Source organism: Pseudopipra pipra, chromosome 10 (assembly GCF_036250125.1).
Source record: "Pseudopipra pipra isolate bDixPip1 chromosome 10, bDixPip1.hap1, whole genome shotgun sequence".
Classification (NCBI taxonomy): domain Eukaryota; kingdom Metazoa; phylum Chordata; class Aves; order Passeriformes; family Pipridae; genus Pseudopipra; species Pseudopipra pipra.
The window spans coordinates 11,332,600-11,350,377 of record NC_087558.1 but is presented as its reverse complement, the minus strand read 5'-3'; the positions used below and the strand labels follow the sequence as shown (position 1 = coordinate 11,350,377).

Genomic DNA, 17,778 nt, shown 5'->3' with positions numbered 1-17,778 from the left:
CCTGTGTTGGATATTGCTGTGGGAGCAGGGTGAGCCAGGGTGACTGCAGTCACCAAGACAGAAACACACTGGGTACAGTCAATGTCTTCAGGTGTAGCTGAGACTCTTCAGCCCTTGGCTTCAATGCTGCAGTCACTGTATACCACCCCCAGGGATGCCCATGTCCTGGGGCTGTACCTGCAGCCCCCTCATCCTGCTCCAAATCTTGCATCTCCTGCCCCTAATCCCACAAAGCCTTTCCTTCACTCACCTGTGCCCCCAGGCACCTCGCTCATTTCAGGAAGGCAGAGCTAATGTTTCCTAAGAAAAAAACATATGACACTAGGAGTGTCTGCAAGGAAGTCAAAGCATTTTAACAAAGTCAATAGATCCCTCCACCACCCTGAAAAGGACTTTGACCAGTTTGAGCCATGGAAGCCCATAGCCATGCTCACCCAGCAGCAGGGCGTGGCTGCAATGGGCAGCCCTGCAACAACCACAGGCAGACAGATGGGGTACAGAGGGGCTCCAACTCCTCACTGAATGAAAGGCACCTACTAATAAAAATGCACACACATAAAAACTAAAACTACATGGTTCCACAGTAATGATGTTAAGACCTTGTGGGAAGGAGTGGCATATACAATTGGCGAGGCTGGGCATATAAGGAAAAGATCAGTCCATGGGGCCCAGATCAGGAGAGCAAAGCTGTAGTAAATGGCAACTGCCATATACCTCTGAGTAAAATTTTGGCTCCTTAATCTTAGGGAAGCAAGCTGGGAGAAAGCCACAGCCGGTCCTTGCCAACAGAGCATAAAGATTAGCTTCCTTCCAGTTTATTTGACCTTCATGGCCAGTGTATCCCAAAACCAATAAGGCTCCAAAATTCCAGCCTCCACCCTTTGCTACATACTCAAGAGAACAAATCCCTGCTGCCATGGGTCACAGAGAGGCAAAACAACTCAGGACCCAGAAACCACCAGCTCGAGCCTGGCAGCCAGTAGAGGCTGTTTGCCAAACCTTCCTGGCAAAGGCTCAGCACTGGCACAGCCCATAGGGGAGCTCTGCAGGGCCTGCCACAGCTCTTCACTAACCTCCACACAGCAAATGATGTTAGTTATGCATTTTATAGCTCAATAAATCAGAAGGCCAAATAGCCCGAGCTCTGACTTGGTGCTAGGGCTGGGCTACCCACATGGTTTTCCCACAGAGAAACAACTTGCAAAGAGGCAGAGCAGGAGGCCAGGTCCCACAATCCTCCCCCACAGCACAGGCAGCCACTTCGCCATCAGAAAGGAAGGGGTTTCTGCTAAGGCATACAGGACAGGAAGAACATGATGAGCAAGACACTCTTCACAGGCTCCACCTGGATATTTGCCAGGTTTTGTTGTGTCCGGGTAAGTTTCATTCCAGAGGACTGCTAGCTTCAGCACACTTAGAACTAACAGCATAGAAGGGCATGCACGTCTTCAGAGGTCCACCCAGGCTTGCAAAACACAGCTGGAAGCTTGTAATGGATCCCTGCTCTAACAACTTCATGCCTGCATATGAAGCATCCCAATATCCAAAGACAAAATTCCAATGAGTATGGGTGGAGGGCAAAAGGGAGAGCACCAGCTTGGGATTCCTCAGCACTGAAACCTTTGCTGTAACCTCAGCAAAGTAGAGGTTCCCTACTTCAGCAGTGGATCACAACAGACAGAAACTGCAACCATATTTCAAGCCTGCCTGCTTAATGGAAACAGAAATCTTACTTTATCTGGTCTAATTTGCTCATCTAGAGGCAAGGAGTCAATTAGCTGAAACAACAAGTTCTCACAGCTAGTTCTTGTAGCAGTTCTTTGAGAGCAACACACTAGTTAACACCACATACTTTTTAACACCACATTTGGGCAATTTCTACCTGCCAGTGCAACCAGGGTACTGATGCCTCTGGATACTGGTATCTGGAGACAACTACTTCTCTAAACATTTGGCAGAAGGGAAAAGAAACAGTGATCAGAACCAAAGAAATCAGGCAGGCATTCCCTACCCAAACAAAACTATCCCCCAAGGGAAGCTACGGACACCTCTTCTTCTAGGATCTTTGTGGGGTTTTCTTTTGACTCTCCCCATTCCTGAACATCCTCCCCCAACTATAACCCAGGAAACTGCAAGAGACAGACATGGGGTCCCAAACAGAAACCACTGATGAAGCTAGGCTGTTAATGTGGTGGTCCATGGACAGGATGATGCCCCTGGCTGATGGAGGCCACTCCATCACTTTGAGGACAGCCGCTCCACTGGCTCTGAACTATTCTTATTTCAAATCCTTGGAAGAAGAATTGAGATGGAGAGGGAAATGGCTTTGCTAGGGGAGAGGATGCATAGAGTGATGCACAAAGCCTTTGGTGTAGTTAAATAAAGATGTTAACCCCCCACCCAAGCTCCAAGGGAGATGATGGAGATGGCCGTGGAAGGCTATTTCCCAAGCACAGAGGAAGAACAGGGCAGCACTGACCCTACATGCTTAAAGCACGTGCTCTCTGCCCCCAGACAGGGCACACAGCAGTCACAGCTCCACTGACTTTGAGCAGGATGTGGAACACAGGGCACTACCTGGTGCATTGCTCAGAAACAGAATAAAGAAACCCGACGAAAGGGTAAAAAAGAGCCATGCAAAAGGCAGAACACAGTTCAGCAAGAGGCTTACGGGGCTGACCTGTTCCATCTGTGTGTGATGGCACACTATAACACACCCTTGTGACATGGATGCTGTGGGGATGAGAAAACTGCACCCACGGGCAAATGTGACACTAAGCCTCAGCTGCTCAGAGGAGGACACAGCAGCAAAAGCTCCTGCTCATTTCCAAAAAGGCACACAGGCAAAAAAAGAAGTCGTTTGGCAATTCAATGTCATTTTCAGTTTGGCTTTTATTTTCAGTTACTTCAACAACAAGGCGTTCCAAAACACATACTGATCTTGGTGCAGACAAGACTGTCATTGCTACAAGCATTGGCAGATTCTCAGCTCATAATGCTTCGAGGCATCAAAACAACAACAACAAAATCACAGCTCTACAGGGGAGGGTAAAAGCTACAGTAGTTCAAACTCACTTGTATGTTCCAGATATACCCAAGTGGGCTCCATAGTACTATCCCGTGGAAATAAGGTTTTCACAGCATATATTTTTATTGTTCATGATGCATCAGAAAATCTCCATCTCACTGCTGAGTTGAAAAGCAGACACTGAAGTTCTTGTGCCCAGACTGGGCACAGCACTAACTGCATTAACCTTTATAGTCAGAAGCTTCCTAGTTCCTAAAAATGATTTGGGTCTTTAGCGTCAATATTAGTACAATACTGTAACAGCTTAGAAAGATGCAAAACCTTGGATGTGAGAAGGGCACAGCCTGATTCACCTCCAAGAATTTGTGAAGTATCCGCACCAACACTTTCCCTGCACTGCCCCACTGAATTAATTATTGTATCAAGAGCAGAATGACTTTCTCCCTTTGTACCATATAGAAAAAAAATTAATAGACACAGTAAGTTCTCACACCGAGCATGTTAAATACTTTGAAATCTAGGACACTGCTCTTTGAAGTGTTACAAAATAAAATGATAAAACAGACTTTCAGTACCTGCCCCCTCCCTCCTCAACTGCATAGTAACAGGAATCTCCGTATGAAAAATACAAATATATTCTTCCAGTCACTAGTTATTTGTCACAAGGTATAATGTAAGCGTTCTGCATAAAAATAATAATTAAAAAAACCCAGAAAAACAAACAACATTTTATTGTGGTTCTGTGTGACCCAGTAGCCCAAGAAGAAATAAAAATTCCCATCTTCTGCTGTAGGAAAACAAAAATTACACATACAAAAAACATTTATATACACATTTTACAGTAACCATCTGGCATTACCATTTATAGCTAACCCAGCTTGCACAGTTACCAAAAGGCAGTTTTTGAACACAACACAGACCCGGCACAGCAGACAGATGGAGGGTGCTAACCATACTGGACTTAAATGAAATACATGGCACACAGCAGGGCCCAGGAAACAGCCACTGCATTGAAACGAGATTGTTCGGCTGTAGCAAGGTAGGATGACAAGTCATTTAAGCTGCTTTTTTCACCTTTTCCCAGCCAAAAAAAGGTCAGACTTACTGTTAAAAAGAGCAAGCCAACTTCAAAGTAGCTGTGCTGAGCCTTGCTCCTCAGCTTAGGTATATTTTGTATTCATGACAGTTCCACAACCTTGGCCTATAAAAATGTGAAAACACACTGCTCAGTTACTTGTCCACAGGACCACTGGCAGTCAGAGGAAATGCCTCAGAGCACATCTGTAGAGTACATAAAGAAAAAAATAGAGATAAATCAAGTTCTCATGTAAACATTACTTATTGTAGTAACAACACCCATATTACCAGGTCCTTGATTTAAGGCAGTTGGCAGTTATTTCTTTTTTTATTATCCACTTCTAGCTGCTTGTCACTTAGCCTATAGTTAATAGCAACAAAACACAACAGGCTCCAGCTTATCACAGATATATCTAAAGACAGTTCTACTTTACATGGGAGGAAACCAATCTAGCCTGGTCTAAATAAAAGATTGTCTGAGTTTAGGATAGCTGAAGCCCTACAGATCAGTGTGCAGCTCTTGGTCCTCCATTCAACTGGAGGTTAGGTGGGCAAATCCCTATGCTAAACTAGCCAGGCTGCATATTTGGCAAAGCCTAATTCTCTAACTTAAATGTCAGTAGTGGTACATCATGGTTAAAGGTTGGTTAGGGGCAGAATTCAAGTGATGATAGCTTTATTTACACTCATAGCCTGAAAGAAGCAAACCAGGACATACATAAGAATGTAAATCCAAAACAAGAAGAGACAGCAGGTTTGGTTTTTCCCAGAGAAGGTGAGGGAAGAGGGAAAAGGGAGAAGTAGGATGCAGGTGCCGTAAGTGCTGGCCTGCCCAGCAAAGTGCATGTGCTGTCTCCGCTGGAGAATATCATACATGAACAGAGCACTCAGCTCCATGGGAAGAGGCTGTTTAAGAGCAATGTTTAAGAGCAAGATGGTCAGTTCAGGGTTGGGTTGCTTTAGGTTTTTTGCATTTGCTGTTAGCATGGGTTTGGTTGTTTGGTTTTGGTTTTTTGTTTTGTGGGGTTTTTTTTTTGCCTTTAAAAAAATTTATTTTAACCTTTCTGCTTTTCAAAGTGGGATCACTGGATGACAGAAACAAGTTTGCATGTCAGGACGCCCACAATGTGTGCGAGGATTCAAAAGTCAAGAAAAGAAGCCCTCTCCCCAAAGGAAAACATGAAACAAGAACAACACCTTCTCAAGAAGGTCAACGGTTTTCAAGGAAACACCACCCGCCTTCCCCCTTCGCTCAGCTCTTCCCCTTGCAAGAGCTGGGGTGGAGGTTGCAGTCCAGGAGTATGACCTAGACAGCATCAAGGGCATAACCGGGCACGAGTGAGCAAGAAGGTTCCCTCTGCCCTTCGTCCAGGGGTGCAGTACCAAGCAGAAGGAAGACAAATGAAGGGCTGAGCAGTTTGTGGCCGAGGCGGGGTGGGGGGGGGAGTCCGGGGGTCTCACTCCCCTTCCTCCTTGATGCGTTGCTGTTTGTTGCGCCGGGCATCCATGTCGAAGTTGAAGTCGTTCCACTCGTCGCGGGGCGGGAAGGAGATGGTCTGCCGGAGCGTGAAGCGCACGGCGTCGATGACGCGCTCCCCCCGCGTCTCACTGGAGCCCACGCTGACGGTGGAGGCGCCGCTGGGGGTGCGCAGGAGGTGGGGAGGGGAGGAGAAGTCATGGAGCTGCCGGTGGTCCAGGATGCCCTTCCAGATGGCATGGCGGAACTGCTCCGGGATCTTGAGGCTCACCAGATCCTGCAAGGTAAGGCACAGGGCTTAGCAGGGTAATTAATCCCTGGGCAAGATGGGCTCCAGGAGTAAAAGCAGCCACTGGGCCACCCTGCAAATGCCTATGAAGCACCAAAGCTGCTAAAATCCAGGTGGCCACAATACACTGCAGAAGACAAACCACTGATCATGAAAGTGGTTCTGAACTGATCACTTCTGAATAGGCATGTGGGGCCATGAGGCAGTAATGGTCTGGTTTTAAGGCATGAGGTCTATTTTTAAGTTACACAAAACACATGTTCATGCGTAAGACATGGTGATCTAAAGCTAGATGCTTAACTGGACTGCAAGGCCTCCAAGGCAACCTCAGAGATCTGTTGGTTGTCAGTGGTGGGGTATGCTGGGCTGCTGAATGTCAATGGCTTTGAAAACTTCCATGTTTATTTCAAAGGCTGCAAAAGGATTTTAGAATCCAAGTTAAGCTCCAGTATTCAAAGTTCTGGGTATGACTCTATAGGAACTGTCTTATTTACTTGAACATAACTAAAACCTAATAACAGACACAATCTTTGAAAACTTGTACTTTGAGCCCCCATCATTTCTGTTGCAAAACCTGAGGGTTGCATTACCTAAACTCTGGGATATGTGGTATCAGCTTCTGAAAAAATTAGCAATCAATTTTGGTTAATTTGGGTCAGCTTTTCTAATTAGAGCAGCAACAGAAGGAAGGCAGCCTATGCTAGGGAGCAAAAGCACCACAGCCTTCCAAAGTCTCAGGGGAAAAAAAATGGGACAGCCAGCTCGGAGGAGAGCAATGGCTCAGGAGAGGAAGCAGTAACCCTGCAGCAAAAGCCATGCAAGAGAAAAAAACAACCAACAGGGCTGAAATGCCAGTGGCAAGGGAAGATGATTAAGGTAAGGCCAGAAAACAGAAGCAGGGAGGGAAAAATGCAGACCACTTCTGGACAGCCTACTTGTCTGCAGGCGAGCGAGGTGTAAACTGAAACCAAGCCTTGCAGAATTAACAGGCGTGTGGGCTGGGGCCACTTCGGGGGCTAAAACAGAGAGTGGTGGGGAAGGGGAGACACACTTTCTCTGTGCCAGGCAAGGCAGTTACAATGCTGGCCCTGAGTCCAGCCTCTCTTCACCTCACAACATGTCTTCTCTGTGTGCCACAGCCTTAAATCAAACTAATCATGTAAAAATAAAAGTATACTAAGTCTAGATTTCTGACCTCTTTCTAAAGCGGGGCCAAGAATGCAAACAAAGGAAATGGTGAGGAGTTACTTACATCCATGGAGTAATGCTCAATCTGATAGATGGTGGTCAGCCCCTGGGTCGTGAAATAATCCACACAGGATGAGCAGCCCAACCTCGCTAAGAAGCTGCAGAGGAGGAAGGAAGGAAGGAGAGAGAAAATAGGATCACCCTGGCTGCAACAGCCCAAACCACAGAAAAACCAAACACTCAGCCAATCTGCAGCAATAGGAAACAAAGCTTTCACCCTTGGCTTGACCTCCTCCAAGACATCCCAGGTCAGTAAGCCACATCACTGCCACATCAAACAAGGGAGTCCTTCAGCTCACCGCCTACCAGACAGCCCTCATGGCAGCACCTTGCCTTAGTCAAGAGCTAGTGCTGCACAGTCTGGGTCTTGGGGCAGGAAGGCTCACACAGACCCTCCTGCCAGGTCCTGTCACCCAGAAGGTGGCTGAGCCCATGGCAGCCTGCTGCATGCACAGAGGGCTTCAGCAAGGCACGAGGTCTGAGGCTCAGACACACCATGCACTTCTAATCAGCATATTCCTCTCTAAGTGTAAGGGATTCCTCCTTTATGGGCAGCATCTTTCAACTTTTCTGACCTCATGAAGGACAAAGGGGCTTCTGACCCCAGCCATAGCTTGTCAAGTGTCCAAAGGGGAAAAAAGAAAAATAAGAAATGTTTGAAAGACTGCCTGGCACCCTCAAGCTCCACCAGTCCAACAGATGCTGCATCCTTCAGCTTTCCTGCAGTCCTAACATCCCTGTTTCTCTCAGCTGCTCAGAGGTGGGAATTTGAGGCTCGGTACCCAGAGGGTGCCAGCCTCACGACTGCCAAGGGCCCAGGGGGATCCAGTGCTCCAGTAGAATGGGACAAGTAACCTGGCAGGACCCTTCAGGCTCCTGAGACAAGGCCTGTGCTCACTGCGGGTGGGAAACATGCGCCGGACAGCCTGCTCCCGCTCACCTGACGATGCTGCAGTCTGAGGGGTATGGAGGAGGGGGGGTGCAGTGGGACGTTGAAGGCATGGAGAGGGGAGGAGGCAGCGCCTGCGTGGGGCTGAGGCCATTCATGTCACCGGTCATGGCCATGTGGGTGCCCATCATGGGAACTGGAGGAGAGAAGAAGGAGGAGCACATTGTTACCCAGGCATCCCCAGACCCCTGCTTCGCCCCCAGCATGGCACAGAAGGACAGCACCCACAGCCCAAGCAGTCTTAATTCCCCTGCAATGCCCTGCACAGGGCGAGCTCAGGAGAAGCTTCAGGCAGGGACAAGGACCAGATGACAGACAGTCCTTCAGGAGCCCTCTCCTCACAGGAGCAACTGTCAGCAGTGCCTCTGTCGTGTCACCTTCCCTCACAGATAGGCTTGGTAGAAACCTAAGCAAGAAACCTCGTCTTGGCTTGCCCTGCCATGGGAGAGGAGCAGGACAGAGCCAGCAGAGTAACCCAATACAGAAGCCAAACAGCTTTGTTTTCAGAGACAGCAAGAGCACCCGAAGGGGATCAGCAACAGGTGTGGGCAAGAGTCCAGTGCTTTTGAAATAAATAAATAAATAAATAAATAAATGAAAAAAAACCCCAACAAAACTCAGCCCCCAGAACCACGTCTGTCATCCTGGATTTACAGGCCTGCTGGGCACTCTTCAGCAGCCAGGAGGAACAGAGCTGTGAGATGCAGATATTTCCTTTGAAATTAAGAAGTGTCTTAATTGAACTGAGGGAAAAAAGTCTTGCTAACATTTGCATCTCCTGTGCTGGGAAAAGATGAAGAAACGAATCTTGAAAGCCAGAGGACAGTGCAGCCAGCTAGAACTGCAGCAAGAAGCAGCTCTGTTCACCCCTGTGAGGCTCTGAGCAGGATGCTGAAGCCTTGCCCCATGGCACATCAGTGAGCAATATTTATTTGGCTCTGCAGGTTCACAGCAAATGACTCCAGGCTCTCCAGCTTAACACTAGCCACTTGGAGATGCCAAGTCTCCTTGCCCAGACTAGCAGGGAGCACACAGGGAACAGGAGAAGAAAGAATAAGTGTTTCTTACTGTTGGTTCCCATGCTGTCGGGGATGGTGGTTGGGGTCAGGGCATTGCGCTGCTGGGGGTTGATGAGCTGGCTGACTGAGGGCAGCTTGTTCATGCTGTTCATTTTGCTGAGTGGTGGAGAGTTAGAGCCGTAGGATGACTGCGACTGCATGGAGGTCCTGCAAACCAAGGAGAAGTTAGGACAGGAATCACAACCGTTGGTTGTTAAGAATGTGCATCCAAGGGGCTACATGACCTACTATAGTGAAATCACTGACACCATGGGATCATCGCAGATAAAGATCACTGGAGAGTGAGTCAACAGGACAAGAAGTTTCCCAGGTGTTCTTGTCACTTATTTAAAAAAAAAAAAAAGTGAATACCAAAAAGGTAAAGTTTTTACTTAAATAAAAAGTTTGAACTAAAAGTAGAGTGTCTATGAAAGTTTTTCAGTTGAAAAGGATATATGCAAAGCCAGCAACCAGCTACCAAAATTCAAAGTGTATTTTTAAGTTAAGCTTTCTTTGTGTTCAAAAACTTTTTTCATAAGAAAAAGAACCGAGGAAGCCATCTCAAACCATTCGAACTACCCCTGACACCTGACTGCAGAAGCAATTCTCAGATCAGGTGGCATTTATCACCTTGGTTTCTCCAAAATTCATAGTTATTCATATGATCAGGTTGTTATCAGGTGCATATTTAACAGCCAGAAGCTCTTTGCTCAAGACAGATTCCATACACCTTAGGGCCCACTGCTGAGATGGACAGAGCTGCCTGGGATGCCAACAAACAGCTTTTGCTGGTGTTAAGGAAAACTTGGTATCCAAACCCTGCAGGCTGCTTACAAAGAGTATCAGGTTCCTACTACCACTCAACAACAGCATTACCCTCCCTCAAGTCCATCCAGCCCCAAACTCCATCCACCATACTCGTGAACTGGGCCAGAGAGGCTTGCTGGCAAGCTCCCAGTGCCCAGCCCTGAGGGTCCCAGCTGTGTAAGTGATCCAGAATGTGAAGACCAGACTGCTTCTGAACAGCAGCCCAGTTCCCAGATCGAGTTACGGCTGTGGCATCCCATTTGGAGTGGGGTCTTATGTGGGATATGCAGAAAATTATCATTAAAGCTGGTCCAACAGTAGAATTGGCAGAGCACTGCCATGCTACAAGGGAGCAAGTTTTTCTCTCTCTCACCAGGGGCATTTGCGGGACTGGGCAAAGGCTCGGGAAATGTTCCTGCTTCCCAAGCACAAACACCCTCAACAAGCTGTGGTGTTCCTGCAGAGCAGAGGTTGCCCAGCTCACCACAGAGCCTGGCACTCATATCACAGTGACCCCATGGTGAATGGGGAAGGGCACATTCCCATCTTATTTCCCATTGGGAAACTTGTTCATCTGGGTATAACTGGTTATACCAATTCCTGGGAACTGGCTTTTCTTCTATGCAAATAGAATAGTTATTACTTCAAATAAGCAAAGTGTAAAAGGAAAGAAAAGGCTTATTCCTAGATAATTTATTAAAACCTTCAGCACTCAAGGTCAAGTTCCATACAATTACATTGTCTCCAGCTTCTGTACTTTCAAGACTTGGAGTGTTGGGTGGAGAAAACATCTATGCTAACAGGCTAGAGTATCTAAGGCCCTGAAGAAATGTTACCTAATTACACAATTACAGGAGGTACAGAAGGGTGTGAACTGTCCTTTGGCAGTGAAGATGCAGGACAAGATCCAGCAAACTTCATAGACTCAAGGAAGTGGAAAGCACAAGAAGCTTCACAAATTAATATTAACAATGGCAGCAACTCCCAAGGGGAAGTGAAACTGAGCCATGAAGTTCAGACCCAACTTTTCAGAGTGAAGGGAATGATTCAGATCTGAGGTTTCAATTCCCTAATTATGAAGTTGAGACCAGTCATGAAATTCAAGTCAGGTTGACACCACCCTTAGCCTAAAAGGCTTCTGGATTTAGGACCAGTGAGTATTTCCACTTTACAGGTTCAGGCACCCATCTTAACTGAGCTTCAGCTGAAATTAATACACATCTGAAAAGTCTCTTACAGCAAAATCTGCATGATATGCAAGTGAGGAGGTCACCACGTACACAGTGAAATTCCAAAGCAAATCAACAAAGAATTTCACACAGAGATTGGGTTGCATTGTTTGAGGTCAGTAGTGGCTCTATATCTGCCCTCTCCACCACCAACAGTAATCTCAGCAAAGCTAGTTAAGAGGCTACCAAATACTCTGGGGATAAAAGAAAAAAGAAAAGCAAACCAACCCAAAGCTTTAGTAAACAATTTAGAAAACAAATGCATACTTCCAACATATAGCTTAGGGACTCCATTCTTATCTCATTCATACTCATAAGAGTCAAGTTGAAGACAATCAAGCTCAAGTGAATAAAATACAGGAAACAAAAGCATTTTTCTTTGTACCCATACTAGTTTCAACTAAGTTATTCCATCACATAAGCAGATGTTTAAAAGGCCTAGAGAAAGCCATCTAGCCAAAGAAAAGTTGCAAGATAAACCAAGATGCAAAATTTTATTGAAAATTAATGTCACACATCAATATAGCAACAGCCTTAGAAACACAAGAAAATGTTTTTGGTATTAAGCACAAGGACTACATGGTGTTTGAGGATTCATTTAAAATATATTGCTTTTTTTCTCATTTTCTTTTTGAAACAGATATAAGAATGTCATGCACAGTGATTTTCATTAAAATTGTACTTACTATGTCTCAAGAAAGATTAGAAGTAGAAGCATTAACATTTCTTTGATATCAATGCCAACGAAATGCATTTTAATATCAAGGTATAAAGACTTCAATTAAGAGGCTATTATACTTCTTGGAACAGTCTGATACAAAAGGCACTGAGTCACATTCTGCAACTGATTTTTCTCTCTTCAAGAGGCTATGTAATTATTTAGCAAATAACATCTGTAGTTATGCAAGCTCATATGAGGGCAATTGTCTCTCATGCTTCAAGGCATATACTGATCATCTCAAAAGGTCAGGAAGGAACTTCCTTCTTCTCCCATATATGAACTAAGTTCAGTTCACAGGTTACCTTGTATAACTCTACACTTTCCCAACTCACTGGATACCAGCCCTTCACCAGAGGTAGTTAACTGTTTGGGTAGACCAATTACCTGATTGAGTAGGTGAGTCCCAGAGTCCTTACTGACTAGAGAAGCACACTGCCCTGTAAGCAGCCTTAATGCAAATGACAGCAAAGGTTCATTAGCTACAAGAATAGGGCAGCTCAGGCTTAGAGTTTAAGATTTCACCCAAGCCCCTGTGCCTACAGTTTGCTGCCCCTGAAGACCCAGAGCCAGCCACGATGCAGAAACACACCAGTAGAATCAAATCTGTCCAGGTCTGTGTCTGCCTTCCCTTACAGGAGCCACTGCAAGGTCACATCCCAAGTTCACATAAGGTCAACGTGCCCATTGGCAATGTTCTTTAAAAGCAAGTTTTCCCACTGGGCTGCATAACACAGGGGTGTCACTGATGTAGTCTAGTAACAGCACACAAGTGACACAGATGATGCTCAGTTGCACTCATCTGCTTTGAAAGCCCATGAAGCAGGACACTAAAAAGTAGAGAGATGCCCTTGCTCCCCACATCCCAAAGAGCAATGAACAGTGCATCTTTTTAACCACACCAGTGGTTTGTAGGCTTGGTAACTAACTGGAAGCATGGAAAGGAGGAGCTCCTGCAGGCAGACAGCACCTAAAGGGACAGGGGTGGTGATAATAACTCCCCTTGGATTTCAGGTATGGGAATTTCCCAAGGCAGGCAGTGGATGCAATCTGCTCTCCAGGGAATGGAGCTGTAATACAGGGAGTGGATATACATCAACCAGTTGACACAGACTGATATGACCTGACTGACTGATAAGGCCCATTTAGTCCACTTAGTTATTCCTTGAAAGGAAAAAGCTTACTTTCCTGAAGCCTCAGAGATGGTAAAAAAGCAATGAAAAGACAATTGGGAAAAAGTTTTCATTTTATCTGCAGAGGACAGACTACAAAGCAACTAAAATTGCTTTCAGCTCCAGGTATTTCATTAAAAGAAAAAAATAGCACCTTCTAAGCACCTTGTAGCTGGAGAGCAAATCAAGTCACCATTAAGATTAGTTTCACAATCATCATCCTCTTATAGCTAAAGTAGGACAAATTGGAAAGCCTTTACAGAGAACAACAGGATCCAAATAATTTATATTCTTGTTTACTGGAAGTCCGAGATGCTGTATTGCCCATCACGGTACAAGAGATTTCCTAGAGGTAAGATCAAATGATGAACTGGAGCCCAAACTGGAATTTCCCAGAGCAGGCTGTGGATGCCTTGTATCTTCTGGTGGGCTGCCTCCTCAAACTCGCTGGTAGACAGGCCCTGGAGCAGAGCTCTAGATACAGATTAGTGTTTCCCTGTCACAGTGTTTTCATATTGCCATCCACAAGCAGACAAGAACAAGATCCAGGAATAAACCTTCATTGGAAGGACAGACAACAGTGCCAAGCATGATTGTACAACTGGGCTGCATTTAGAGTTGAGATCCCATCTCTCATAGGGAAAGGAATTACTGCCCTTCTTCTCCCATATAAAAAGGCACAAAATAATAGTTACCTGCTTTGTGATCTTAAAGAATTTCCTGGAATTTACAGGCAAAGTAAAGAGGCACTTGATTTTGATTATCTTTACACAAGGAATGATGGTAGAGTTGCAATTATATGAAATAGTCACTGCTGGGGTTTAATTAGTTATTATTTATATATTAATCACAATTTTGGGGGCTTTTTTCCATCAGCCTTCCTCCACACTCCTATGGCAGAACAAGTCTTGCTAAGACAATGAAGGAGATATCCAGAGATGGGATATGACTCTCAAAGGAGATGTTAGTACAAGTCATCACCTGCTCAGATCACAGCTCTGCTGCCTGGAAGCAGATGATATGATGTTCAGAGATAAGAGTCTTCTCCCAGTGTATCAGGCTTTCTTTCGTTAGTGGGTGGGCCAGGAGGCCCGCTCTGCATTTGGGAGGCACCTTCTCTTCAGGCTGTGCTGACAAGTTTGTCAGTGCTGGGTATGCACCTGCCCCAAATAAATCCAGCACAGACAGCACTGCAGGGCACACAGGTCCCCACCAGTATTGATACAGCCTCCTGTGTTTCTCAGGAGCTGTTCATCACTGGCATTTGCAAATGAGCTCTGCTCCCCAGCCACTGCTGATCTGGTGAGACAGCACCCTCAGGAACTTCTTCACATTTCTGTTTCTTGCTGCTGTGAACATTGGAGGGTTCCTCAGAAGCAATGCCACTGCCTGAAAGTGTGGTTTGATGGACACTTCCTTACCAGCATTAGGGGCTGTTCTTCATGTAAAGATATCTGAGCACCTCTCAGAAGGAAGAGCCACAGCAGGCAAAATGCTCACTCTCAACTAGCTCCTCCCTCATTGCCAGTATCCACACCTGGTGCCATGCTCAGCATTGACAGGTTAATTCCATGACACATTACTTGCCTGTTGATTGTTCCTCTATTGTGATAGTCTGGGCTTGATACTTAGAAAAGAAATTTCCAAATGACTTGAAACCCTCCTTGTCAAGCCCCGTACAACTGGCTTTCAGAGATAAGAGTTTGACAGAAGCAGTGGGAATTTACAAGTCCTTGCTGAGAAACAGTCCTCTGTGCAGGATTTCCTAAACCCAGATGCACATCATGGACACAATTTGCAAAATCCTCTGGCTGCAGAATTAATGGACAAGGTGGGCATGGCCTGAGGCCACTTGGCTGAGTCAAACTGCAACATATGCTGGCACTGCTTTCCTTTGAACTATGAGATTTGGAGAGAAAGGATAAAAGATAGCAGGGTTGATGAAAACACTATGGTGACATCTAATAACTGCTGAACATCTGTAAGGAAAGGGGCTAAACCCTGACCCCTTTTCACAGGTAGGGCAGTGAACAGTTTTGGACACTGCTCTTTACACCCTCAGTTGCAAAGAGACAGGGACATTGAGCATACATGGATGTCAATACACTTCAACCTCACATTCAACTTGTGCAGCTCAGTCCACCACTTGGACCGAGCTCACAGACTCAGAAGGGACCTTCCTAAGTTCAGTAAAGCTGGATCAATGCCAGCAGGGCTGGTGCAAAGTCAAAGTCACCCAGTCCTCCTTACAATTTCGATGTATTTTAGATCAGACCCTTCTTAAGGCTGAAAATAAGGGGGAAAATTCATGATGCTAAATCAGTGGAAAAAAAGTGATTTCTTAGCAGTGTCAATTCATATAATTATTACCTCTCCCTGTCCAGCAGTACAAATACGTCAGCTGCTTGCACCATTAGTGCATGACCAGCATTAAACAGGCCAAATTGACTATCACAGACCATTTAAACACACATCCCCCGCTTCTGTCCCCCCAGCCCATGAACATGTTTTTTAACTTAAACAAGACAAAAGGAGTTTTAAAATTGAGACCTGCTCAGAGAAACCCTGCTGAGTTTCACAAATACAGAAGTAAGAAGAAAGAGTATTGACACATTACAAAAACAGGAAAAAAGTTACACCAAGACAGACAACATGGTTCCTGACCTCCCAATGCTATGGGCTACAGCTAAGAGGTCTGTAGATGTGTCTGTTGTTTTTGTAAAGTTTGAGTCCCTTCAGAAGATTACTCTCACTATTCACTCTGCTGCTATCAGGCTGTGCATTTGCCCCACTGTTCCTAGTCCCACCAGCTGGGCAAAGTGACTCTGCCAGCTTGGTTTATGGATATACTGATGGGTTTGGGGGGCTGGAATGTTTTAGGATGGCATCAGTCTGTTTGGGAGGGTCTCTCCTTGAGTCCGTGAGTTCATTCCTGAAGCAGGCCGAAAGGAGACTGTAAAGAAGGAATCAGAGAAAAGGAAAAGATGAATGTACAGGACCCTTCACCAGCCACCAAGAGAGAAACAGTCACTTTCCACCTTCATGATCACAGTATGGGCTTTGAAGGAGGGGAAAAGCAGATGTCTTAGCACCTACAGTGAGGGTATGTGATAGGGAGATTTAGGAAGCTGGAAAGCCACAGGCACAAGCGAGTGCTTGGCAAGGAAGGGAAAACAACTAGTTGATATGGAAATCTGATTCTGTGTCCTAGTCTCATGGATACAAATAATGCCCTGATAATGTTCCCACCGACAAGAGGAACAAAAGCATTCAACCAAAGGGCAAAAGGAGCAGCAGCTTCCATTGAGTCCACATCTAACTACAAATCACTTCAAAACCAGAGGCTGGTGCTAGGGAGAGAGGATAGTGCCTACTGCCCATACTGATTACAGCTCAACTATCCCCCTGGGGCCATGAGCTGATGCAGAGGGCGCTGTATCTTTGGAGCCCACAAAGCGCTTTCGCTTGGCTACTTTCATCTTGGCAATTCTCTAGTTAGAACACTATCCAAGTGCCTGGAGTTCACATGCAAACACAGCACTACAAAACCAAAACAAAACATGCAAAAATCCATTATTAGGTTTCACTCCAAAAATGAGATTAACCAGGTGGAGGTATGAAGAACACCTTCCCCATCAGCCCCCTCCCCGAGACAGCAAGCACCGGGATCCTTGCAGCTCCCAGCTCAGGTAGAGCACTCCAGGCACTGGATAACTAAGCTCTGTCACACCTCACTTATGAGGTTAATTCCTCCTCATTTGCATAATGAGCTGTGCTGCTCACTAAGGCAGCCAGTGGGCTGGTAGCTGCAGCCCTGCTGATATGAAAGAAATGCTTGCTAGGACACAAGATCCCACTTGGACATAAGAGCCCTCTTCTCAGTAGCCATTGGAAGACTTTGTGAAAACCCTTCAATCACAGGAGTTGGACTCAGTGATCCTTATGGACCTTATGGGTCCCTTCCAACTTGAGACATTCTATGATTCTATGCTGCAGTAAATGGAAATACAGACTGTTCTGAAAACAGCACTCAGAGTGAAATCTAGCACAGGAAATTTTGCTGAATATGGAAAAGTGTTTTCCAGTGAAACCCTTAAAGACTGTGCAGATAACTCCCTGGGAATATTGATCGTAAATGTATTTCACATCAGGGTATCAAAGAAACATTCTCTCTCCAACAAAGCACTCGCCACCTCTGATATCTCTTGCAGCAGTGATTATCTGGCAAATCTGTGTTTTACACAAATGGTGGCAGACCACGAAAAGGACATCTTCTAAATAAGTATGTGTGCTGTGGTTCAAACATGGGCCCCAGGATTAGACAGTGAAAAAGGAAGAATAGAAACTGCAGGAAAAAAAGCCCAAAAACTTCCCACCGATGATCATGAAGGTATTTGGCATAACAGTAAATAAGAGAAAACCATGCACAAAGGAGCAAGCAGAGAGAGGAGATGAGACAGAGAAATATTGTAGCCCGGCACAATGTGGAACATCGCAGTATTTTGGTCATCTTGTGGGACATGAAATTTCTGATTGTCACCAGATTTGTCCTTTTTATTCCAGAACATTCCAGCTACATCTGCTAGCCTGTCAAATGCAATACTGGTCTGTATGTGTATGAGGGCAATTATACAGTTGTTTTCCAAAATGACAGATTTATCATTTTAAAACTACCTTTCACCATTATAACCTCACCCTTGCTTTTCCTACTCGTCAAAAAAGATGA

General features: G+C 45.6%; 1 protein-coding gene across 6 annotated transcripts in view; it reads right to left on the bottom strand.

The window, feature by feature from the left end:
- Positions 1 to 2,874: 2,874 nt before the first annotated feature.
- The window catches only part of TP63 (tumor protein p63), a 106,200-nt gene continuing 91,296 nt past the window's right edge, over positions 2,875 to 17,778 (bottom strand). For 5 of the 6 annotated variants that reach the window (XM_064666211.1, XM_064666209.1, XM_064666210.1 and 2 more), the window contains 4 exons: positions 9,137 to 9,294; positions 8,060 to 8,204; positions 7,124 to 7,217; positions 2,875 to 5,859 (listed from right to left, as the gene is read on the bottom strand). In XM_064666211.1, the coding sequence (XP_064522281.1) occupies positions 5,563 to 5,859; positions 7,124 to 7,217; positions 8,060 to 8,204; positions 9,137 to 9,294 (694 nt within the window). In that variant the 3' untranslated portion in view covers positions 2,875 to 5,562. The other variant, XM_064666214.1, reaches the window with a different exon arrangement.